General features: G+C 43.6%; 2 protein-coding genes across 9 annotated transcripts in view; one reads left to right on the forward strand and one right to left on the reverse strand.

Annotated features, from left to right (window-relative positions):
- Positions 1–16,204, reverse strand: part of MICU2 (mitochondrial calcium uptake 2) — a 108,488-nt gene extending 92,284 nt beyond the window's left edge. For 2 of the 4 annotated variants that reach the window (XR_013813657.1, XM_079774097.1), the window contains exon 1: positions 15,969–16,203. Coding sequence is in view for 3 of the 4 variants with exons in the window: in XM_079774097.1 (XP_079630223.1) it covers positions 15,969–16,154 (186 nt within the window). In the remaining variant the exon portion in view is untranslated. Of the gene's footprint in view, positions 1–15,968 lie in introns of all 4 variants that reach the window. The other 2 variants (XM_079774096.1, XM_079774095.1) reach the window with 2 other exon arrangements.
- A 63-nt stretch (positions 16,205–16,267) lies between these two features.
- The window catches only part of FGF9 (fibroblast growth factor 9), a 215,321-nt gene continuing 204,863 nt past the window's right edge, over positions 16,268–26,725 (forward strand). The window contains exons 1-2 of one of the 5 annotated variants that reach the window (XM_079774113.1): positions 16,268–16,396; positions 18,881–19,036. In XM_079774113.1, the coding sequence (XP_079630239.1) occupies positions 18,978–19,036 (59 nt within the window). In that variant the 5' untranslated portion in view covers positions 16,268–16,396; positions 18,881–18,977. Of the gene's footprint in view, positions 16,719–18,880; positions 19,037–26,725 lie in introns of those variants that run through there. The other 4 variants (XM_079774111.1, XM_079774110.1, XM_079774112.1 and 1 more) reach the window with 4 other exon arrangements.

Raw genomic sequence — 26,725 nt, forward strand, 5'->3', positions numbered from 1 at the left:
CTCTCTGTACGAAAGCAGTTATCACACTAAGCATTTAATATATACAGCTTTTAAATAGAGAAATAACTAAAGAGAAATATGGGTGAGAAGATACCAGAGAGCAAGGATACAGGGGCTCTTAAATGGACAATTATGATAAAATTAAACTGAAAAAGATTTTGTCTTTAAAACACGTAATAGCCCTAACCAGTTTGGCTCAGTGGATAGAGCATCGGCCTGCGGACTGAAGGGTCCCAGGTTCGATTCTGGTCATGGGCATGTACCTTGGTTGTGGGCACATCCCCAGTAGGAGGTGTGCAGAAGGCAGCTGATCGATGTTTCTCTCTCCTCGATGTTTGTAACTATCCCTCTCCCTTCCTCTCTGTAAAAAATCAATAAAATATATTTAAAAAAAATAAAAAATAAATAAAACACTTAATAGCGAGCTTTAATCTCTTGGCTTTGACACTGCAAACACACAAAACATAGCAATCATATAAATTCTTATCAGTATAATCTTTTTAAAAAATATAATCTTCTAATTGTATATATCAGCAAATGAGAAAAATGACATCATATTCCCAAATGGCAGATATACTAAGTTAATCATATGTTGCTTTATTTTTACTTTTTGTTAATCCTCACCCAAGGAGACTCTTCCATTAATTTTTATGGAGAATAGAAGAGAGGGAAAGACAGAGAGAAACATTGATGTGAGAGGAACACATCAATTGGTTGGTTGCCTCTTGCACCAGCCCCGAACAGGGCCTGGGCTGGGGAGGAGCCTGCAACCAAGCTATGTGCCCTTGACTGGAATGGAACCTGGGACCCTTTGGTCTGCAGGCCAATGCTCTATCCACCGAGCCAAATAGGCTAGGGCAGTGGTCGGCAAACCGCGGCTCGCAAGCCACATGTGGCTCTTTGGCCTCTTGAGTGTGGCTCGGCATTAGAACCACTTCTTCAAAATAGACTTGCCCAAGCTGAAAACAGTTCTGCACATGGGCCACGAAGTTTCAATTGCACTGTACGTGTGCGCCTGCATGTGGTATTTTGTGGAAGAGCCACACTCAAGGGGCCAAAGAGCCGCATGTAGCTCATGAGCCGCGGTTTGTCAACCACTGGGGTAGGGCAATCATATGTTGCTTTAATATCTAGAATGATTTGAGGAAAAAGATTGTGCTTTCCTACTTAAAGTTTATTTTGCCTGATTTTAAAAATGGTATGCATTTCCAATGCACATACTAGCTAAGTGATGAGGGACGGAGAAAGGAAATGCCTGGAACCATCCTAATATATAAAAACCCTGGGTCCATCACATTGGACCTAACGCCCAGAATAAAGCAAAGTGCTAAAGAACATCTTTACAGCTTGACCTAATGCCCAGGCTGTGCGGCACAGCAGGCTCTGGTGGGTGGGGACTTGTGCCAGCGGAGATGGGGAAGAGTGAGGCGGGGCCGACACTCACACTCACTCACAATTGCACACATGCACAGACACACACAGCGCCCACCAGCTCACAGCCTTTTCTCCCTTTCTTTCCCTCCCTCCCAGCTCGCTCTCAGAGCCTCTCTCAGAATGAGGAAACAAAACAGACTGGGCCCGAAGAGGCCTAGATGGAAGGGAGGGTGGGCAGAGGGTGGAGCGGCCCCCACTGGCACCACCCCCTCCCAGCCGGGAAAGAGGAAGAGGGACACAGGGAGGCAGGGAGGCCTGGAGGACTGCTTAGAAAAACAAAGAGAGACAGAGACTGGGTGAGATTAGGCTGGCAGGGGAGGGCAGTTAGGGGCGATCAGGCAGGCAGGCAGGTGAGCAGTTAGGAGCCAACAGTCCCAGATTGTGAGAGGGATGTCCAATTGGAGAGGGTGCAGGTTGGGCTGAGGGAACCCTGCCCCCCATGCACGAATTTCGTGCACCAGACCACTATCTACACTAATAAAAGAGAAACATGCAAATTGACCGTACCTCCGCTATGCACACAAACCATGCCCACCAGCCAATCAGGAGCGAGTATGAAAATTAACCCAACAAAGATGGCTGCAGCCACGGAGCAAGCAGGAGGCTTGGGTTTCCCCGGCAATGGAGGAAGCCAAGCTTCCCGCCCGCTCTGGCCAGCCCTGGCATCCGCTCAAGGCTACAAAGTTTCAATTATAGAAGATAAATAAATCCCAACAAAAATGGTGGTGGCCACAGAGCTGGAGAGAGCAGGAGGCTTGGGTTGCCCCTGGCGATGGAGGAAGCCAAGCTTCCTGGCTAGCCCTGGCCTCTGCTCAAGGCTACAAAGTTTCAATTATAGAAGATAAATAAATCCCAGATACCAGGGCCTTCGCTTGGGTCGCCGGGGGGCGTGGTCGGCCTGCAAACCACCACAGGCCCCTCCCACAGGCCACCCCATGCCTCAAGGGAACCCCCTCCCGGGACACCCTCAGGGTAAACCAGCCGGCCCCCACTCGTGCACCAGGCCTCTATCCTATCTAATAAAAGAGTAATATGCACATTGACTGTTACTCCAATACACAAGATGGCTGCCCCCATGTGGACACAAGATGGCCACCACAAGATGGCCAGCAGGGGAGGGGAGTTGAGAGGGACCAGGCCTTCAAGAAAGGGCAGTTGGGGGCGACTGGGCCTGCAGGGAATGGCAGTTGGGGGGGGGGGGGGACTCAGGCCTGCAGGGGAGGGCAGTTAGAAGCAAACAGGCTGGCAGGGGAGCAGTTAGGCATCAATCAGGCTGGCAGGGGAGTGGTTAGGGGGTGATCAGGCTGGCAGGCAGAAGTGGTTAGGGGAAATCAGGAAGGCAGGCAGGCGAGCAGTTGGGAGCCAGCAGTCCTGGATTGTGAGAGGGATATCCGACTGCCTGTTTAGGCCCGATCCTACCGGACAGTCGGACATCCCTCATGGGGTCCCAGATTGGAAAGGGTGCAGGCTGGGCTGAGGGACACACACCCCCATGCACGAATTTCATGCACCGGGCCTTTAGTAGTAAGTATAATACAGATAGTAATTATAAAATAACAGAAGAGAAAACAAACATATGAATGAACTTAACTTGCCTTTTTAAAGATTTTTAAACTTGCTTAGAGAGCAAAGTCCAACTCTATTCAGTATATATAGGACATACTTAAAATGCACTGATTCAAAAAGGCTAAAAATAAAGGGATGAATAAATACTTATCACACAAATGGAACAATTAGTTTGCAATCATACCAGACAAAATAAAATTTAAGCAAAATGTATTCAACAGACAAATGCTAAAAGCTCTATTTCACAATGAAAAATAAGTTAATATCTATAAACCAAATAATAGAAACTATAGCCAATCCAAGAATAAATAAATAGAAATTCACTATACATAAGACACACCACTCAGCATGAGAATTCAAGGGGGGGGGGGAATTAAGTAAAGACATAAATGATCTAACAATGTTATTAGTATATATATAAAAGCCTAAGTGACTGTCTGGTAGCTATGACGTGCAATGACCACCAGGGAGAAGACATTCAACGCAGGAGCTGCCCCGCTGCGGTGACTTGGCAGCTGTGGTTCTTGGGTGACGCACCTGGAACCAGAGAGGAGGGAGCCTGATTCCTGGGTGTGTCACCCAAGAACTGCCCTCTCGCAATCTGGGAACCCTCGGGGGATGTCAGAGAGCCTGTTCCGGCCCAATCCCCACAGGCCAGGCTGAGGGACCCCACAGGCCTCTAGTGATATATGATAAGAAACACACAAGGTATAAAGTTTTTAGTACATAACACATAAACTATACCTTATACATGTAGATAAATTAAAATTTTGTAAGGTCATATTTCTTAATAGTAATCACAACTTTTATTCCACACACCACACATTCATGGAACTTTCATAGATGTCAATAAAAATTTTCTGTATAGACCATCCCTACTTAAATACAGGGTTCATTAATTATTATTTCTATAATGAAATTGCTTACAAACTGAATATATTTGCTATTGGTTGACTTTACCAAATATTTACCAGTTTTTAAACTGTAAGTTTTAAGTTCATATACTGCTATTAATTGTGGGTCAGGATATGTTTATGAAATGTTGTAATTCATAAAACTCCAAAATTCACAGGAATAAAGGCATTTAATTTGTATACATTTTCAACTAGAACATGTGTTTTAAAGAGCAGTAATTTTTTACTTGAGTTCAGCTAAACAGATATAATTGCAAATATCACTACAAAAGGAAAGGCTAAAATATGCTTCTGCTTTTATATTACAACTAGAGGCCTAGTGCACAGATTCATACACATTGAAAGGAAATTAATTAGAAGGTGGCTGGTGGGTGGGACTGGGCGAGATGGGCCGGACACACCCTGAAGCCAACTTCCCATGGTTTCATCATGGCCGGCTGCACCTAGGTTGGCGCTGGGGCTCGAAGGGCGTATGTGAAGTTGGCTCGAAGGGCGTATGCGGAGTGAGCCGGGTCCCTCCAGCAGGTGGAGTCCCTTGGCCTGGCCTGCTGGGATTGGGCCAAACCCAGCAGTCCAACAGCCCCTGAGGGGTCCTGGAGTGAAAGAGTACACTCTGCCAAGGTGCTGTGGCTTGGCAGCTCCTGTGTTGAGTGTCTGCCCCGTGATGGTCATTGTGTGTCATAGCTACCAGTCGGTCGGCCAGTCACTTAGGCTTTTATATATATATATATATATATATATATATATATATATATATATATACACACACACACACACACACACACACACACACACACACACACACATATATATGTATATATATATTTGTTTTTCTTTCTTTCTTGTCTCCCCTCATCCCCCAACACTGACAGTATGATATATATGTATGTACTGTTCTATTATCAAGGAAGGAAAAAGTAAGACAACCTCTCATTCATGCAGGACAAATAGCTATGCCAAAAGCACAAATTACATATAATTACAGGGTACTATTTTGTCATCTTTCTTTTTATAATCTAGCCATTTACACACTTTGATTTTTGACTTCCATTTGGGTTTATTAACATCAAAGCTTTGTCATCACTTATCTGTTTTGAAGGCATTTTTACCTGGGGCAATAATGTAAAAAAAAAAAAAGATTTTGCATTCTTGCTTTACTTTTGCAAGAGTTTTAGTCTTCATTAGGTTTACAACATTTCCTGGTTATTAAACTTGTGTATATAACTGTAAAGTTTACTGCCCTTGGCATACCAGTTTTAAATGTACTGTCACAAAACCCAATGCACTGTACACAAATACACCCTGATCCAAGTATACTCCCACACACTTTAGTTTAACCTCTGTTAAACTCTGTCTTATTAGTATCTTTTCCCCCCTTTCACAAAAATAATCACCACAACTTGAAATACAAGCAATGTCAATTTTACTATATGAATTCCTTTTTTGAAAATACATTTTTATTGACTTCAGAGAGGAAGGGAGAGGGAGAGATAGAAACATCAATGATGAGAGAGAATCATCGACCAGCTGCCTCCTGCACACCCCCACTGGGGATTGAGTCCACACCCAGGCACGTGCCCTGGCTGGGAATTGAGCCATGGCCTCCTGGTTCATAGGTCGATGCTCAACCACTGAGCCACGCTGGCTAGGCTGTTGAATTGTTTAGAGCTCTTACAGCAAATTGAAATAGCTCCATCTTATTAATTACATTATTTGAGTTTTTGGAATATTCATTTATATGTGATAGAAAAAGAGACCTACATCAAATGAAACTTATAAAATCACCCCCAAGTTAACATATTTCTGTTTGATTGTTTAAACATTATGATCCACCTTCCTTGCTTTTATTTATTTAAAATTTGTGACAATATTTTTTCCCTTTTTAATCATTACCCAAGGACATGCTTATTGATTTTAGAGAGGGGAAGAGAGGACAGAGAGAGAAAAACATCAATGTGAGAAACATTGATCGCTGCCTTTCTGTACGTGCACCAACTGGGGATTGAATCTGCAACCTAGGTATTTGCCCTGACTGGGAATGGAACCAACAATCTTTCGGTGTACATGACAATGATCAAATCTACTGAGCCACACTGGCCAGCGCATGACCAATTGTTTTAGTCAGACTGTACTCATAAAATATAAAATGAATTCAAATATGAATTTAAATAATATCAAAGAAACAAGACAGGGATGCCCACTTTCAACACTCCTGCTTGACATAGTACTGGAAGTGCTAGCCATAGAGATCAGACAAGAAGAAGAAATAAAAGGTATCCAAATTGGACAAGAAGAAGTAAAATTATCATTGTTCGCATATGACATGATGTTGTGTATATAGAAAACCCTTCAAACTCCATAAAAAAACTAATAGATTTAACAAATGAATTTTGCAATGTAGCAGGATACAAAATTAACATCCGGAAAGCTATGGCATTTTTATACACCAATAATGAGCTCACAGAAAGAGAAACTAAAAAACAATCCCATTTACCATTGCAACAAAAAAAATTAAGATACACAGAAATAAACTTAACTAAGGAGGTAAAAGACCTGTACTCAGAAAACTACAGGATGTTGAAAAAAGAGATAGAAGAAGATATAAAGAAGTGGAAGAATATACCATGTTCATGGATTGGTAGAATCAACATCATTAAAATGTCCACACTACCCAAAGCAATCTATAGATTCAATGTACTCCCCATTAAAATAACAATGGCATATTTCACACACCTAAAACAAACTCTCCTAAAATACATATGGAATAAAAAAAAAGACCCCGAATACCCTCAGCAATCAAAGAAGAACAATGTTGGAGGGATCACAATACCAGATATCAAGCTATATTACAAAGCTACTGTTCTCAAAACTGCCTGGTATTGGCACAAGAACAGACATATAGACCAATGGAACAGATCAGAGAACCCAGAAATCTACCCAGGCCATTATGCTCAATTAATATTTGACAAAGGAGGCAGGAGCATACAATGAAGTTAAGACAGTCTCTTCAATAAATGGTGTTGGAAAATTGAACAGATACTAGCATGAAACGAGATCACCAACTTACACCATATAAAAAAAACACCTCAAAATGAATAAAAGACTTAAACATATGACGGGAAACCATAAAAATCTTGGCGGAATCCACAGGCAGCAAAGTATCAAGACTATCTCATAGCAATATCTTTACTGATACATATCCTAGGACAGAGGAAACTAAGGAGAAAATAAACAAATGGGACTACATCAAAATAAAAAGTGTGTGCACAGCAAAAGAAACCAATAAAACAATAAGAGAGCACACTGCATGGGAGAATATATTTGCCAAATGTTATCTCCGATAAGGGTTTAATCTCCAAAATTTATAGGGAACTCATACAATTTAACAAAAGAAGATAAACAATCCAATAAAAAAATGGGCAAAGGACTTAAGTAGACACTTTTTGAAAGTAGACATACAGAAGGCCAAGAGACATATGAAAACATGCTCAAAGTCACTAATTATCTGAGAGATGCAAATCAAAATGAGGTACCATCTTACACCTGTCAGAATGTCTATCATTAGCAAATCAACCAACGACAAGTGCTGGTGAGGATGTGGAAAAAAGGAACCCTTGTGCACTGCTGATGGGAATGCAGACTGGTGCAGCCACTGTGAAAACAGTATGGTGTTTCCTAAAAAAAAAAAAAATTAAAAATGCAACTCCCTTTTGACCCAGTAATCCCACTTCTAGGAATATATCCCAAGAAATCAGAAACACAAATCAGAAAGAATATATGCACCCCTATGTTCACAGTAGTGCAATTCACCATAGCTAAGATTTGGAAACAGCCTAAGTGCCCATCAGCAGATGAGTGGATTAAAAAACTATGGAACCTCTCTCTACACAATGGAATACTACGCTGCTGTAAAAAAAGAAAGAACTCTTACCATTTGCAACAGCATGGATGGACCTGGAGAGCATTATGCTAAGTTAAATAATCCAGTTCGAGAAAGATAAATATCTCATGATCTCGCTTATTTGTTGAATATAATGAACAATATAAACTGACAAGCAAAAATAGTTTCAGAGACACAGAAGCATGGAACGGACTGTCAAACCTCAGAGGGAGGGGGGAGGACACGAGAGGCGTGGTAAGAGAACAACCAAAAGACTTGTTTGCATGCATATAAGTATAACTAAAGAACAGAGACAGTAGGGTTATGAGGGCTTGTGCTGCGGGGTGGGATTGGTTGGGGAGAGGTTAATGGGAGAAAAAGGAGACATATGTATTACTTTCAACAATAAAGAACTGAAATAAATAAATAATATCAAAGAAAAACAAACCATATTTGGTGTTTTCTTAGAATTTTAATAATTATTCAATGCCATGATGCAATGTTATGCATATTAAACTAATAATATCAAGGTTTCTTAAAAATAATTTGTTAGATAATACTTTTTAGCAACATTGAAAAACCCCACCAAAAGAAAGCCATTAGAAGTTTTTGGCAATTGGTCCCATATTCATCACAATTGTTGTTTCTAAGCTCTCATCTTTAGGAACTGTTAAGTCATCCCCTCTTCCCACTCTATGTGCTTTTCTCCAGTAGCAGTGTCATTACAGATCCCTCCAACAGCCCATGTCCTGATTCCACCTCCTAATTTTCTAGAGCTGTTCACAATCAGGTTCTTAAAAAAAAAAATTACAGAGAAGGAAAGTGGAATTAGGTCTATAGCCAGCTTTTAGGATTAACCACACCCTCTGCTTTCACTCATTACAACAGAGGAAGAAAACTTGTTACCATCAAAGTCCAAACGTTGTACAATGGTCTTGACTTCATATAATTTCCTTTCAAAAAGACTTTGACCTATACTTACCTACCCCCCAGATCTGTGACAATTTTTTGCCTCTTTATCACATTATCCTGGCAGCATTCAAATGTCCTCTATTGTCTCATGTCCTAATATATAAAAACCCAGGGTCTGTAACGACAGACTGAAGGCTCGAACGAACACCAGAAGTCAAGCCTGCAGAAAGCTGAGGGGGCTGCTGAGGGGGCTGTGGATCAGGCCTGGAGAGAGGCCTGGAGAGAGGCAGGGTCTGATCCACAGCTGTTGATCAGCTGTTGCCTCTCTCTCTCTCTCTCTCTCTCTCTCTCTCTCTCTCTCTCTCAGCTTTGCCAGCAGCCGCGCCTGTTTCTCTCCGGGTCTCCGAGGGGGCTGCTGATCAGCCCCGCCTCTCTGATCAGGCCTGGAGATAGAACCAGAGACACTGACTGGTATAGAAACCGACCAATCAGAACCAAATCTGGGTGAACTGTGAGGAGCCAATGGCTGTCTAGGAGGCGGAGCTTTTGACACTGACTGGCATAGAAACCAACTAATCAGAATCAAATTGACCGGCAGGGGAGGGCAGTTGGGGGTGAGATCAGGCCTGCAGGGGAGGGCAGTTGGGGGTGAGATCAGGTCGGCAGGCAGGCAGAGGCAATTAGGGGCAATCAGGTTGGCAGGGGAGAGCAGTTGGGGGCAACCAGGCTGGCAGGGGAGGGCAGTTGGGGGTGAGATCAGGTCGGCAGGGGAGAGCAGTTAGGGGCAAGATTAGGCTGGCAGGGGAGGGCCGTTGGGGGTGAGATCAGGCCAGCAGGAGAGGGCAGTTGGGGGCAACCACGCCAGCAGGGGAGGGCAGTTGGGGGTGAGATCAGGCTGGCAGGGGAGGGCAGTTGGGGGCGAGATCAGGCAGGCAGGCAGAGGCAGTTAGGGGAGATCAGGCAGGCAGGCATATGGGTTATGGGCAATCAGGCAGAGGCAGTTAGGGGCAATCAGGCAGGCAAGCAAGCAGTTAGGAGACAGTGGTCCCAGATTGCGAGACTGATGTCTGACTGCTGGTTTAGGCCCGATTCCACAGAGATCGGGCCTAAACCGGCAGTCAGACATCCCCCAAGAGGTCCCTGATTGGAGAGGGTTGCAGGCTCGGCTGAGGGAACTCCCCCTCCGTGCACAAATTTCGTGCACCAGGCCACTAGACCTATCTAATAAAGAGGGAATATACTAATTGACCATCACACCCTCACAAAGATGGCGGCACCCACAGCCAATAAAGAGGGAATATGCTAATTGACTGCCACGTCCTCAGAAGATGGCAGCGCCCAGTCCCCTCAGCCCGCCTCATCCAGCCGGAGTCCCCCAGTCCCCTCAGCCCTGCTGGGGGTCGGCAGGCGTTGTGCACCTCATCCCGCCAGAGTCCCCCAGTCCCCTCAGCCCCGCCTCATCCAGCCAGAGTTCCCAAGTCCCCTCCACCCTGCCTCATCGAGCCAGAGTCCCCCAGTCCTCTCAGCCCCACCTCATCCAGCCTCAGTCCCCCAGTCCCCTCAGCCCCCCCTCATCCAGCCTCAGTCCTGCAGTCCCCTCAGCCCTGCCTCATCCAGCCAGAGTTCCCAAGGCCCCTCCACCCTGCCTCATCGAGCCAGAGTCCCCCAGTTCCCTCAGCCCCGCCTCATCCAGCCAGAGTACCCCAGTCCCCTCAGGCCTGCCTCACCCAGTCCCTGCAGCATCCAGCCTCATCCAGCCAGAGTCCCCCAATCCCCTTAGCCCCACAGGGGAAGGCAGTTGGGGGTTATCGGGTCAGCAGGGGAGGGCAGTTGGAGGCAATCGGGCTGGCAGGGGAGGGCAGTTGGGGACGATCATGCTGGCAGGGGAGAAGTTAGACGTCAATCAGGCTGGCAGGGGAGCAGTTAGGGGGCTATCAGGATGGCAGGCAGAGTGGTTAGGGGCAATGAGGCAGGCGAGTGGTTAGGAGACAGCAGTCCCAGATTGTGTGGGATCGAACCTAAACCGGCATTCAGATATCCCCCGAGGGGTCCCAGATTGGAGAGGGTGCAGGCTGGGCTGAGGGACACCCCCTCCCGTGCACGAATTTCGTGCACTGGGCTTCTAGTCTTAAAATAAAAAACAAAACCTGCCTTTGGTCTCTTATCTCCTGCTCACTGCCTTTTACATCCTTTATAGTAACACTTCTAGAAAAAAGTATCTCTATTCATTTATTTGCTTCCTTACTTCAGTCTCTCACCACATCCCAATTAAATTTCACCAAAATTCCTCTTGTCAGTGTCACCAACAACTTCCCTATTGTCACACCCAAAATTCCATTTTCTGTTCTCCTCCTTTCATCCAGACTTAAGTCGGTACTCCCTCCTTCTTGAAGGGTTTTCTTGTGACTATGCTGCCATGGTAAGCACACTTATCTAATACTTTTTTTGGGTTATGGAAATGTCCTACTTTGAGATTATAAAAACTGCCATATGAAACTTCTTGTTATACTTATTATAATGATGCTACAGTATCTTCTTTATGAAACAGAAGAAAATACTGTTTTATTCTCAGAATTAGTTATGCTTCTGAGCAACTGACTATAGTCATGTGTCGCTTAATGACAGGGATAAGTTCTGTGATTTTGTGGTTGGGCAAACATCAGAGGCACTTACACAAATCTAGATGGTACACCTCACTACATCATCTGTATGGTATATTGTACCTGCAGTCTGTTGTTCACAGAAACATCGTTACACAGTATTATGAAGCAAATAACTGGCCTGTTCTCCTCTTTGAACTTGTTATGTTTAAAATCAAGCATAATACAGAATCTCACAGCATACATCTTAATCTTTTTTAAAGCTTCATCTTGTATTTTTTATTTTCCTCTCCATTTAAAAACTATAAATTGCAGTAGCATTTTTCTAAGCCACTTAGAATCCTTTCAGTATTAAGGTCAGCATAAATAAACACACTTAAATATAGTTTAAGAAAAAAACCCCACAGCATTAAAGTCAGTGGGGGAGGATGTCTACTTTTGTCTCCCTACCTGCTTTCCAGGTACCCTCTTCCCTCTTTCCCTTTATTTGTTTGACATTTCAGAGATTATCATTGACCATATCCTAGGCAAGTTACCTGTCATTTTGTTACTATGCTGAAAGCTCTTCTCTGAGATTGATCAATCAATCAACCAACCAATCATTGTCTGCAGCCCTCTTCTTCCTCCTCCTCCTTTGCCCGGGTGAGAAGAATGGGCACAGCTTTGGGAACACTGGTTACATACAGGGAAATCTAGTATCCACACAAACATGACAGTCATGAATTGAAACGTTTTGGATAAAACAAGAATCCATGAGTCCAAACAGATATAAATGAATGGATGAACAGTGGAAAAGAGGAAGCTCCACAAAGTCTCAAAGTACCACCTTCCAAAATACTTATTAACGAGAGACCCGATGCACGAATTCATGCACGGGTGGAGTCCCTCGGCCTGGCTGGCAATCAGGGCCAATGGGGGTGGGGGAGCGGCCTGGCGGGGGGAGGGATTGTGAGAGGTTGGCTGGCTGGCCCCCCCAAACCCCATCGGGGCTGGAGGGAGGGAGGGACTTCGGAAGGTTGGCCCCAGCAGCAAGCTAACCAACAGCTGATTCCACCAGGAATCGGGCTCCCTCTTCCCTCCTGTCAGGGTCGGGGCGCGGGTGAACCAGATTCAGGGCTGTCAGGGCCCCAACAGCAAGGTCTGGGTCAGTGCGCGTCATAGCTACCGGCCGGTCGTTCGATGACTTAGGCTTTTGTATGTATAGATGAGTATAAAATATACATTAACTTTACAGTTAAGAAACCCGGCAGATACCTCATCTTACTAAATGATGAAAGTTAATATCATCAGTAGAAATCTGCATCACGTGCCTCCTAACATCATGCACTGACAAGAACACAGCATGGTTTAGTGTTATTCATAACACAAAAAGCCTAAATCATGAGGCATCAATCAAATCTAAATTAAGAAACATTCTGCAAATTAATAACCCACTACTCATAGATCAGTGAAAATGCTTTAGAACTGCAAACATTCATATGAACACAGATGGATTGAAGCTTGGAGGAAAGGCACACTAATTATAAACTGAATTTAGCCACTTTAAACACAGCTTTGGCTTGGCACTCCATCCTTCTATATTTGTGATATAGTAATATATGTAATTCTTTATGCATTAAATAACCATATGGTGGCAGGTTTAAAAAATACAGGTGATCTAATTTCAAAGAAGTGATACTGATAGCTGTAACAACTATAATGGAAAATATCTGAGATTTCTATTGATGCAAAGTCGGTTACTGTTGACACATTCATAATTGAAGAAAATGTTAAATATAGGTCAATGAAAACAAAAATGTAATCTTTTTTTAATCTAAGTTCATAGACTCCCTGGGTTCTATGCCTGGGCCCATGAAGGGTAAGTACCCCTAAACTAGTTCCCTTCTGTCCTCAGATAAACATTTTTGTCATATGGCTTAAGGAGCACTTCATGATCTGACTGCCTGCCACCACTTAAGCCATCTTGAACCCCATATTTTGCAGCTCATGTTCTACGGAGTGAAATCCTTACCTTTAGGCTTTGGCAATGCTAATGCCTGCAATATTCTTCCCACACTTTTTGTCTGGCAGACTCCTAATCATCTACAGGTGTCAGTTCACATTGCTTTAGGAAACCAAGACTGTGTTGAATGCACTTCCAATGTGCTCCCATTGCCTCACTTACTACCCTATCACAGCATACTTTGAAAATTGCTCTCCCCATAAACTGGAAGCCTCAAATCCCCATTCTTTGCATGCTGCCTTAGCACAGAGTAGGTACTTCAGTAATTGTGGAAGAAAAGAAAATTTCAATTTATTTGCTGTTTTGTGACTTTGAATTCTACTGTTAATTCCTGATTGACTCTCATAAATGCAAGCTGTTGGTCATAATGGGAAAAAGAAAAGTGTAGAATTTGATGAATATAAAACTACAATTTTTATTGGAAAAATCACTTAGTGTGATGATTGAAAATGAAGGACATTATCACTATTATTATAAATCCATATCAGAAAGATTTTATCACCTTGCAATACTAAGCAAAATAACTATACTAGAACTAATATATAAAATAAAGTAATACCAAGAGATGGTACACATCTATGTCAGTAATTCTCAACTATGCACATGCTGGTGGTAGCTATGGTGGAGGGACTGCAGGTCCCTCCTCGGAAAGTGTTATCAGAATTGATGAGATGGAGGGAGAGTTTTCAAACTACAGGCCTTTCAATCCCTGTTGTATTCAACCACTGCTGCTGAGAGGAATGTGTAGTCATCTTCACTGGTGGTAAAGGATGTGTCGATAGACTTTGTAAAAAAACTGATAATAAAATGTTTTCTGTATTTCTTTAACTAGGCTGAAGGAGGGGAGGGCAGGGGAGGGAGCCGGGGAGAATCCAAACTACCACACTGGTGTAGTTTTTAGTGTCATGTCAGGAATTTAAAACACAAACAGGTTAGAAGTGGGCCAGAAAAATGCAATGAGACAGATGAACTGAAATCTCTCTACAAATTGCTTGTTCTGGGGACAGGGGTGAATCCACTTTGGCTGGAAAGTGTGTCTGAGCGGTGACAGGTCCGAGTGTGACTAGAGGGCTCTGAATGACAAAATTTAAAAAATGTGGATTTTATACTGGGTAGATCAAGACACTAAGGGTTTCTGTTGGGAAGGTTAACCAAAGCATCTTAAGATGAATTAAGGGGTCGAGAATACACAAGTAGAAAAACCAATGATGAATAAACTGCTTGACACAGATTAATAAAAATGCCATAAAACACTAAAAGATAGATCCTGCTTCCTGTGATCAGAAATGGTGTAAGGATGCAGGACAATTAGTTATTGCATGTTTTCTCTATGTGACATCTTCATTTATTAAGTAAACAATGTTATTTGTCAATAATTTTAACTCACACGGCCTGCTTTCCTCTTTTTTGTTGTATCAGACTGTTCTTGGTATTTTTCGTGAGAAAAGCTAATGTAAATCTAACAAACGAACAGAAAAATAATACTTTTAATTTTCAAAAAACATTCACACAGGGGTGGTGAGGGCCTGGGGCGGGGGTGGGGGCCTGGGCTGGAAGGGATGGATGGGGGAAAAAGGGGACATACGTAATACTTTCAACAATAAAGATTTTTTAAAAAGAATATAATGGGCATTCAATAAACGGCACATTGTAAAATAAAAAAAAATTCACACAAAAATATACTAAAATGCCCATAAAATATTTTAAAAGTAGTTTTTCAAACGTTTTACGTAGGCATTTTATATTACACTAGAGGCCTGGTGCACGAAATTCATGCACTGGGTGGGGGGATATTGGAGGGGTGTCCCTCAGCCCCGCCTGTGCCCTCTCACAGTCCAGGACCCCTTGGAGGATGTCTGACTGCCGGCTTGGGCCTAAGCTGGCAGTCAGACATCCCTCTCGGGCTCTCGCAGTCCGGGACCCCTCACCCCTTACCACCCGCCTGCAGCGGAGGTGGGCGAGGCTCCTGCCACCACTGCTACACTCACCAGCTGGGAGCCCAGCTTCTGGCGGGGCAGTGCTCCCCCTGTGGGACAGCACCGACCACCAGGGGGCAGCTCCGGCATTGAACGTCTTACCCCTGGTGGTCAGTGCCCGTCATAGCGACCGGCACTTCTGCTGTTCAGTCGATTTGCATATTAGGGTTTTATTATACAGGAGGACTAGGGGAATTTGACCTTTATTTTAACACACGGAGGTTTTTAGAAGAAACTTCTTTTACTCAGTGCTCAGTCTACTGAAGCATTATACAGTTGATCATAAAATCTGGAAATTATCAGCTGGTTAATTCTAATGGTTAACATTTTTACGATTAAATGAAAATCATTAGGATACCTTCATCAAAGAAGCAGTCGTACACGCTTAGGTCCGCCCAGATAGGTTAACTGGACAAAACGACCTGCGGATCTGCGAGCCACTTCTCTGACCCGGGAGGGAGGGAGGGGCGCGCGCAGACAAACTCAGGGCTGCATCAGGACACGCCCTCTGTCTTCACCACCACTTCTGTGTTGTCCACGTTTGTCCGTGAGGTTGGGCACGGCGGGGCTCTTCCTCAACCCTGTGGGGTCTTCCCCGCCCGGCCCGAACCTGACCCCACCCCCGCGGTCCCGGGCCGGGCGTCGGAGGAGCGCGGGGCGGCCGGTGCAGGGGCCCTTCCCTACCTGCGCTAGGACGGAGTGGCGGCCCTGTGGCGCGGCCACATTCACGAGGCCGTGGTACCATGCCACTCCCCCTCCTGCCAGCGCGACGCCGGCCAGCGACGCCGCCACGGGTCTGGCAGCCACTCCGCGCCGCAGCCTTTCGCCCCAGGCCACCAGTCGAGCGCTCCGCGCCGCCGCCGCCGCCATGTTTGCGGAAGCATCCGCGCCCCTGCACGGGAGAACGCTCGCACCCGTTGACCTCGCGAGACCGGCGGCCTCCGCCCCGCCTTCAGCGCCTGCGCCTTGGTTGCCCCGCGTAGGATTTGGGGCGGCGGAAAGGAACACCCTCTGCCGCCGGCCGGCCGAGAGGAACTGGAGAAACGCCGAGCAGCCAGAAAGGCCCCGGTCCGAGGCTAGAAGGAGCCTGTGGTGGAGGAAGTGCCTGTCCGGTCCGTAAGCCGGCGTGTCGCCTCTGGTCGTTGAGGGGTCTGGGCGGTAGGCTCCGCCCTGTGCAGGAAGCGGCATAATTAACCGGTGATAACTGAGAGCAGCCCTGCAGTTTGCCTCCTCACCGGAGCCCTGTGTGAAGGGGCTGGGAGCGGAGCCCCACACACTGCAGGTGCCTGAGAGCTACGTTTGCTCTTCATGCCGCACGCCTCCTGGATCCACGGGTTCTAAAGCTCTCCTGTCATTCACAAGTCTGCAGATGCTTCCGCACATGCCGTTTCAAATGCCATGAATTAGATGACCTGCCTCTAGTAAGCAGCCTTGGTATAAAGAATTGTTTCTACTTGGCTTACTTAAGCAGCTAAGTAATCTTGCTTAAATTTGATTTTTAAATTGTGGTAAAATATACATAACATAAGATTTACCATCGTAGCCAATTTTATGTCTACAGTTCTGTGGCATTAAGTACATTCGCACGGGTGTCCAACCATCACACCATCCATATCCAGAACTTTTTACATCTTGCAAAACTGGCAAAGTTAAAAACAATTAAGTGTCCTTCCCGTGTGTTTTGTTCATCCCTCCTACCGTCATATTCTTTAAAAAATATTTTTATATTTTAATTAAAGTTTATAATATTCAATATTAGTTTGTATTAGTTGCATGTGTACAGCATAGACAATTGTCTACGTTACAAAGTGGTCCCCCTGATATTTCAAGTACTCACCTGGCACCTTAAATAGTTATTACAATACTAGAGGCCTGGTGCACGAAATTTGTGCACCGATGCCCTCAGCCTGGCCTGCACCCCCTCCAATCCGGGACTCCTCGGGGGATGTCCGACTGCTTCTCGCAATCTGAGACTGCTGGCTCCTAACCGCTCACCTCCCTGCCTGCCTGATCGCCCCTAACCCCTCTGCCTGCCTGCCTTCCTGGTCGCCCCTAACTGCTCCCCTGCTGGCTTGATCGCCCCTAACTGCCTCTGCCTTGCCCTGCACCCAGGACCCAGGATTCCATCCTCCAGCTGGTCGCAGGCACCTGGGACCTGGGCTTTCCCTCCCTCTGACTGGCCGCAGGCACCCAGGACCTGGGCCAGCTTCGCCTACGTCGGCCACAGCTGCAGGGGACTGTGGGCAGGTGGCTTTGCCTTGGCTGCAGCAGTAGGTGCTTGGGACCACGGGGCAGGTGGCTTGTCCCTCTTCCCGGCCACAGCCACAGGCACTGGTGCCCAGGACCATGGGGCGGGCGGCTTGTTCCTCTCCCAGGCCGCAGCCTGGCTGATCCTCATTCCTCTCTCGTGAGCTCATTTGTGCCTGGCTGGTCCCCATTCCTCTCTCCCCAGTGTTGAGTGTCTGAGCCGTTATGGCGTGAGGGTGTGATGACCATTTGCATATTAGCTCTTTATTATATAGGATTATTGACTATATTTCCTATGTGTACTTTACATCCCCTGACTATTTTATAACTGCCAATTTGTATTTCTTAATCATTTCACCATTTTTCACCCAGCCCTCCAACCCCCTTCCCCTCTGGTGATCATCAATATGTTCTCTGTGTGTACCTATCCTCATATCCTTAACTGCTCTTTTTTTGGTAAATCATATCCTATCCCAGATATATCACTTAGATGAAGTATCCTATATAATAAAAGCCTAATATGCCAAGTGTCTGGTCATCCAGTCATCTGTTTGACCAATCAAAGTATAATATGCTAATGATATGGTAAGGCCGCTCAACCGCTCATTATGATGTGCACTGACCACTAGGGGGCAGATAGTCGTCTGGTCGACCAGTCTTTATGATGTGCACTGACCACCAGGGGGCAGATGCTCTGCCCAATAGGTTAACTTGCTGCTGGAGTCTGGCCGATCGGGACTGAGCGAGATGGGCCATACATGCCGTGGAGCCCTCCCACGGTCCCTCCCCAACTGGCCAACCTCCCACGTCCCTCCCTGGCCCCGATTGTGCACTGGTGGGATCCCTAGGCTTGGCATGCGCCCTCTCGCAATCTGGGACCCGTTGGGGGATGTTGGAGACCCAGTTTTGACCAGATCCTGCAGGCCAGGCCGAGGGAACCCACTGGTGCATGAATTTGGATACTGGGCTTCTAGTATACTTATAAAGACCCAGACAGAGCCACTGTCTTTATTTCAGGCAATCCCTATTTACTGAATGTTAAATTTATATTAAAAAAATCTTTATTGTTAGAGTATTACAGATGTTATCCCCCCCCCCCTTTTTTTTTGCCCTGTTGCCCTCCTCCTCCTGGATCCTACCCCTTCCCAGGCCTTCACCTGGGTAATGCGTTATATGCATATAAGTTATTTGGTTAGTCTTTTCCCACCCCCTCCTTTCCCTATGATATCAGTCAGTCTGTTCCATGTTTCTATGCTTCTGGTTCTATTTTACTCATCAGTTTATTTTCTTTAGATTCCTTGTTCGTTTATTTATTCATTTTTAAAATATGTGGTGTGTTTTTTTTCCAGATGGAGGAAGGGAGAGGGAAATAGAAAAACATCAATGATGAGAGAGTCATGGATCAGTTGACTCCTGCACACCCCTGATCGAGCCTACAACCCAGACATGTGCCCGGACCGGAAATCGAACCATGACCTCCTGGTTCATATTTTGATGCTCAACCAGTAAGCCACTCCAGCTGGGCATTCATATTTTTGATCTTTTTTTTTTTTTTCCTTAAAGAAAACCCTTCAACATTTCATGTGATATTGGTTTAGTGGTGATGAACTTTGATGGTCTCATTTATTTTCTTGTCTGCAAAGCTCTTTATCTGACCTTCAATTCTAAATGATAGCTTTGCTGGGTAGAATAATCTTGGTTGTAGGTCCTTGCTTTTCATCACTTTGAATATTTATTGCCACTCCCTTCTGGCCTACAAAGTTATTGTTGAGAAACCACCTAACAGTCCTATGGGTAATTCCTTGTAGGTAACTAACTGCTTTTCTCTTGCTGCTTTTAACATTCTCTCTTTGTCTTTAACCCTTGGCATTTTAATTATGATGTCTCTTGGTGTGGGCCTCTTTGATTTCCTTTTGTTTGGGACTCTCTGCCCTTCTTGGACTTGTATATTTATTTCTTTCATCAGGTAGGGGAAGTTTTCTGTCATTATTTCTTCACATAGGTTTTCAGTTTCTTACTCCCTCTCATCTCCTTCAGGCACCCCATGATGTGAATGTTGGTATGCTTATCCCAGAGGCTCCTTATACTATCTTCATATTTTTGGATTCTTTTTTCTTTTTGCTCTTCTGATTGGGTGTTTTTTGCTTCCTCATATTCCAAATCACTGATTTGATTCTCAGAGTCCTCTACAGTTCATTTCCTGTAAATGACTGTTCAGTTCAGTTAGTGTATCCTTCACTTCTGACTGTTCCTTTTTCATGTCTTTGATGGTCTCACTTATTTCTTTGAAATTTTCATTAAGTTCCTTGAGCATCCATATACCCATTGTTTTGAACTCTGTATCCAGTAGTTTAGTTCCTTTTCTGGCAGTTTCTTCGGTTCTTTTATTTGAGACATGTTTCTTTGTCTCCACATTTTTTGGCTGCTTCCCTGTATTTGTTTCTATGTATTAGGTAGAGCTGCTATGTCTCTTGGAATTGGTAGAGTGGCCTTATGTAGTAGGTGTCCTGTAGAGCCCAGTGTCTCAGCCTTCCCAGTCACCGGAGCTCTGTGTGCACTGTCCTATTGTAGTTGAGCCTTGATTGCTGTTAGCATCACTGGGAAGAATTGACCTCCAGGCCAATTGGCTGTGAGGACCAGCTGTGACTACAGCGGAAGAGCTGCTGTGCAGGAGACACCCCTATGGAGCAGGACTTGCTTCAGTAGGGCTTTGTTGCTCACTGAGTCCAATCCTTGAGTGTATCACTAATGGATCTGGTAGAGTTGTATTCTGGTGTGGTCTGAAGCTCTCTATTGGTGCATGGGCTTTGGGGCTTCCCAGGAGGTGCAAAATCAGCCACTGCTTGTGCCCTACCTGCTTTAGAGGTGCCCAAGAGAGGCCAAGCTGTGAACTTTGGCAAGCTGCTAGAAGTGCTGGGCCTGGGGCCACTTCTCCAGAGGTATGGGCACACTGAGTTCAGCTGCTGCTGCTTTGAGAGATTTTAGGAAAGTCTGAAGCCTGAGCCAGGACAGACCATTCATAGCTTGGGTAGGGCTGCTGATTGGATGAGGCTGGATCTCAGGGAATCTCCAGAGCAGGGAAAATAGTACAAGCCAGGTTGATGGAGACTCAGCTATCACCTCTGCCAGTCAGCTCTGCAACAAAGCTGCCCCCCCAGTTCTTTCCCTGAGGCCATACAGTTTAGTTCTTCCCATGTGTCCCTGGATCCTTTCAAGCTGCTTCTGTCCCAGCACTGGACCTCAGAGGGAGTGAGTCTGAGTAAATCCATGCTGGCCCTTTAAGAGGAACTGTCTGTGTCTTCAGCAGCCTCTCTATCATTCAGCCACAATTCCTGCTGTGTTTTATAGCCCGGAGTTATGAGAACTTCTCTTCCCGGCACTGAAACTGTGGGCTGGGGGCCTGGTGTGGGGCTGGGACACCTCGATCCTTTACGGAGGTCTCCACAGCTAAGATATTTCTACCAGTTAAAAACACCCCACAGATAGGTGTTGGGCCAGCCCATAACATGCTCCCCCTCCTTCTAACAGTATCAATGTGGCTACTTCTTTAATGGTCTAGTTGTAGGGCTTCCATTCAGCCAGATTTCAGATGGTTATGAATGATGGTTGTTCTGTATTTTAGTTGTAATCTTGATGTGGTTGTGGGAGGATCTGAGTATTGGTATTTACTTATGCCGCCAACTTGGTTCTCTCCCTGAATGTTGAATTTATTTTTTTTATTTATCTATTTATTTATTTTTAATTTATCTTTGTTATTGGAACTATTATAAATGTCCCCTTTGTGTGTTTGTTTGTTTTCCCATTACCCCCCTCCTCCCCATACCCACCCTTCCCAGGCCTTCACCACTCTATTGTCTGTGTCCATGGGTTATGCATATGTGCATATGAGTTCCCTGGTTAATCACTCCCCTCCCACCCCACACATCTTCACCCTGGCCTTCCCTCTGAAATTCCTCAGTCTGGTTCATGCTTCTGTGTCTCTGTTTCTATTTTATTAATCAATTGATTTTGTTCATTAGATTCCACAAATGAGTGAGATTATGTGATACTTATATTTCTCTAATTGGCTTATTTTGCTTAGGATATTACTCTCCAGGTCCATTGATGTTGCAAATGGTAAAAATTCCTTCTTTTTTATAGCTGCATAGCATTCCATTGTGTAAATGTACCACAGCATTTTTATCCACTCATCTGCTGATGGGCACTTGGGCTGTTTCCAAATCTTAGCTGTTGTAAATTGTGCTGCTATGAACATAGGGGTGTGTATATCCTTTCTGTTTGGTGTTTCTGGTTTCTTAGGATATATTTCTAGAAGTGGGATTACTGGGTCAAATGGGAGTTCAATTTTTAATTTTTTGAGGAAACTCCATGCTGTTTTCCACAGTGGCTGCACCAGTCTGCATTCCCACCAGCAGTGCATGTGGGTTCCTTTTTCTCCACATCCTCGCCAGCACTTGTCATTTGTTGATGGTAGCTGTTCTGACAAGTATGAAGTGATACCTCATTTTTGTTTTAATTTGTATGTCTCTTATGATCAGTGACTTTGAGCATTTTTTCATATGTCTCTTAGCCATCTGTATGTCTGCTTTGGAGAAGTGTCTATTTAGGTCCTTTGCCCATTTTTAAATTGGATTATTTGCCTTCCTTTTGTTAAGTTGTATGAGTTTTCTATATATTTAGGAAATTAACCCCTTATTGGATGTATCATTGGCAAATATATTCTCCCAGGCAGTGGGCTCTCTTTTCATTTTGTTGATGGTTTTCTTTTGCTGTGCAGAAGCTTTTTATTTTGATGTAGTCCCATTTGTTTATTTTCTCCTTAGTTTCCTTTGCCATAGGAGATGTATCAGCAAACATATATTTTTAAAAAATTTCTTTATTGATTAAGGTATCACATATTTGTCCTCATCCCCCCCATTCCCATCCCAAACCCCTCCCCACGCATGCCCCCACACCCCTGTTGTCCGTGATCACTGGTTAGGCTTATATGCATGCATACAAGTCCTTTGATTTGATCTCTCCCCTTTACCCCCACCCTCCCCTACCTTCTCTCTGAGGTTTGACAGTCTGATCGATGCTTCCCTGTCTCCGGGTCTGTTTTTGTTCATCTGTCTATGTTGTTCATCATTTCCCCTAGATGAGTGAGATCATGTGCTACTAGAAATACACTTATAAGAACCGAAAATGAGACAAGCAATAATGGTTATGCTGAGAGGCAAATGAATCAGTCTGTAGTGAGTTTCTTTCTGGGCCAACAGTTCTTTTGAGTCCCAATTTCAATGTCAAACAGTTCCTTATGTGTACATGTCAGCAATGACATTTCAGTTCTGGATGGTGGACAAATGGTGGTAATGCAGGTCCGACCCTCTCTGGTTTGGTCCTGGGCAACCTGCAGCGATGCACAGCTGCTGACTGCTAGTATGGCAAGGCGTCGTCACCATCTCCCATCTCTGGACTGTTGCTCTTCTGTCTTCATGGCTGGAGCAGTCCTGTCAATTCCTCTCTGTTGCAGGAATCCACATGATCTTGGAGTTTTCTGAAAATATACAAACATATTCTAGACCAAAAGTTAATAAAGGAATATTTTCTATAAATTTGACTTGGGATCCTTTTTCATTTTTTGCCCAAACGATTTTCCTTTGGCTTCTTTTGACACCATGTGTGTTTTTCATGGGTATCTTGCTGTTAGCATTACAAATGAAAGTTAATTTTCTAAAGTAAAAATTTTCTAACATATTGATATGAGAGATGTCTGAGATTTTGCTGCCTATGGTTTCTTCTAAGAATTTGATGGTTTCACATCTTACATTTAAGTCCTTTATCCAGTTGGAGTTTATTCTTGTGCATGGTGTAAGTTGTTGGTCTAGTTTCATTTTTGCATGTACCTCTCCAGTTTTCCCAACACCATTTATTGAAGAGACTGTTTTGACTCCATTGTATGCTCTCGCCTCCTTTGTCAAATATTAATTGAGCATAATGGCTTGGGTTCTCTGTTCTGTTCCTTTGGTCTATATGCCTGTTCTTGTGCCAGTACCAGGCTGTTTTAATTACAGTGGCTTTGTAGTATAACTTGATATCTGGTGTTGTGATCCCTCCAACTTTGTTCTTATTTTTCAGGATTGCTGCAGCTATTTGGGGTTGTTTTGGTTCCATATATACTTTTGGAGTATTTATTCTAGATCTGTGAAATATGCTGTTGGTATTTTAATAAGGATTGCATTGAATGTGTAGATTGCCTTTGTCAGTAAGAACATTTTAATGATTTTGATGCGACTAATCCATGAACACAGTATATTTTTCACTTGTTTATATCTTCCTCTATCTTTTTCTTCAAAGTCCTATAGTTTTCCGAGTACACGTCTTTTACATCCTTGGTTAAGTTTATTCCTAAGTATCTTAATTTTTTTTGTTGCAATGGGAAAATGGACTTTTTCTTTTTAGTTTCTCTTTCTGAGAATTCATTATTGGTGTATAAAAATGCCATAGGTGTCTGGGTGTTAATTGTATATGCTGCTACATTGCCAAATTAATTTTTTAAATCTAGTAGTTTTATTGACAGAGTCTTTAGGGTTTTCTATATATAGTATCATGTGATCTGCGAGTAATGACAGTTTTGCTTCCTTCTTTCCAATTTGGATGCCTTTTATTTTTTCTTCTTGTCCCATTACTATGGCTAGCAATTCCAGTAATATATTGAACAAGAGTGTTGAAATAACTTGTTCTCAGGGGAAATGGTTTTAGTTTTTGCCCATTGAGTATAATGTTGGCTATAGGTTTGTCATATATGGCCTGTATTATGTTGCGGTATGATCCCTCTATTCTTCTTTGCTGAGAATTTTTATCAAAAAGGGTGTTGGAATTTGTTGAATGCTTTTTCTGCATCTGTTGAAATGAATATGTGATTTTTAAAATTTTATTTATTTTTTATTGATTTTTTACAGAGAGGAAGGGAGAGGGATAGAGAGCTAGAAACATTGACGAGAGAGAAACATCAATCAGCTGCCTCCTGCACACCTTCCACTGGGAATGTGCCCGCAACCAAGGTACATGCCCTTGACCGGAATCGAACCTGGGACCTTTCAGTCCGCAGGCCCACGCTCTATCCAATGAGCCAAACAGGTTAGGGCTGAACATGTGATTTTTATCTTTCAATTTGTATGTGATGTATCACATTTATTGATTTGCAAATATTGTACCAGCCTTGCATCCTTGGAATGAATCCCACTTGGTCATGTTGTATGATATTTTTAATGTATTGTTGGATCCGATTTGCTAATACTTTGTTCAGTATTTTAGCATCTATGTTCATCAGGTATATTGACCTGTAATTCTCTTTCTTTATAGTGTCTTTATCTGATTTGGAATAAGGATAATACTGGCCTTATGGAAAGAGCTTGGAAGTGTTCCTTCCTCTTGGATTTTTTGGAATAGTTTTTGGAATGTGTTTTAGTTGTTCTTTGAATGTTTGGTAAAACTCCCCTGTGAATTCCTCTGGACCAGGGCTTTTGTTTGCTGAAAGTTTATTTTATTTTATTACTGCTTCAATTTTATTAGTAGTTATTGGTATATTCATGTTTTCTGGCTTCTTCCTGATTGAGTTTTGGAAGATTGTATTTTTCTAGGAATATCTCCATTTCATACAATTTTTCCAGTTTTTGAAATACAGTTTCTCATAGTATTTTTATACGATCCTTTCTATTTCTGTGGGGTCAGTTGTTTCTTCCCTCTTTAGTTTTTGATTTTGTGTTTTTGAGTCCTCTCTCTGTTTCTTGATGAGCCTGGCTAGAGGATCATCAATTTTGTTTATCTTTTCAAAGAACCAGCTTTTGTTTTTTCTTTTCTATTTTTTAAAGTATAACAAATAGTAGTACATATGTCTCCTTTTTTCCCCCATTGACCTTCCCCCGGCCTCCCCTACCCCCCGGCACATGCCCTCACGACTCCCTACCCCCAGAGTCTTGCGTCCATTGGTTATGCTTATATGCATTCATACAAGTCCTTTGGTTGATCTCTTACCTCCACCTAACCCAACCCTCCCCAGCCTTCCTGCTGTAATTTGACAGTCTGTTCGATGCTTCTCTGCCTCTGGATCTATCTTTTTGTTCATCAGATTATAATGTTCTTTGTTTTCCATAAATGAGTGAGATCATGTGGTATTTTTCTTTCACTGACTGGCTTATTTCACTTAGCATAATGTTCTCCAGTTCCTTCCATGCTGCTGCAAATAGTAAGAATTTATTCTTTTTTTTACAGCAGCATAGTATTCCATTGTGTAGATGTACCATAGTTTTCTAATCTACTCATCTGCTAATTGGCATTTAGGCTGTTTCCAAATCTTAGCTATTGTAAATTGTGCTGCTATGGACATAGGGGTGCATATATACTTTCTGATTGGTGTTTCTGTTTTCTTGGGATATATTCCTAGAAGTGGTATTACTTGGGCAAATGGCAGTCCACTTTAAAATTTGTGAGGAAACTCCATACTGTTCTCCATAGTGGCTGCACCAGTCTGCATTCCCATCAGCAGTGCATGAGGGTTCCTTTTCCCCCACAGCCTCACCAGCACTTGTCCTTAGTTGATTGTTGATGATAGCCATTCTGACAGGTATGACGGGATACCTCATTGTTGTTTTGATTTGCATCTCTCAGATGATTAGTGACTTTGAGCATGTTTTCATATGTCTCTTGGCTTTCTGAATGTCCTCTTTTGAAAAGTGTCTATTTAGGTCCTTTGCCCATTTTTTGATTGGGCTGTTTATCTTCATTTCGTTAAGTTGTATGAGTTGAGTTCTCTGTAAATGTTGGATATTAAACCCTTATGGGAGATAACATTGGCAAATATGTTCTCCCATACAGTGGGCTTTCTTGTTGTTTTGTTGATGGTTTCTTTTGCTGTGCATAAGCTTTTTATTTTGATGTAGTCTTATTTGTTTATTTTGTCCTTAGTATCTCTTGCTCTAGGATCTGTGTCTGTAAAGATATTGCTACGAAATATGTCTGCAATTTTGCTGCCTACGGAGTCTTGTAGGATTTTTATGGTTTCCTGTCTTACATTCAAGTCCATTAGCCATTTTGAGTTTGTTTTTGTGTATGGTGTAAGTTGGTGATCTAGTTTCATTTTTTTGTATGTATGAGACTGTTTTTACTCCATTGTATGCTCTTGCCTCCTTTGTTAAATATTAATTGAGTATAAT

This window comes from Cnephaeus nilssonii, assembly GCF_951640355.1.
Source record: "Cnephaeus nilssonii genome assembly, chromosome: 6".
NCBI classification, from domain to species: domain Eukaryota; kingdom Metazoa; phylum Chordata; class Mammalia; order Chiroptera; family Vespertilionidae; genus Cnephaeus; species Cnephaeus nilssonii.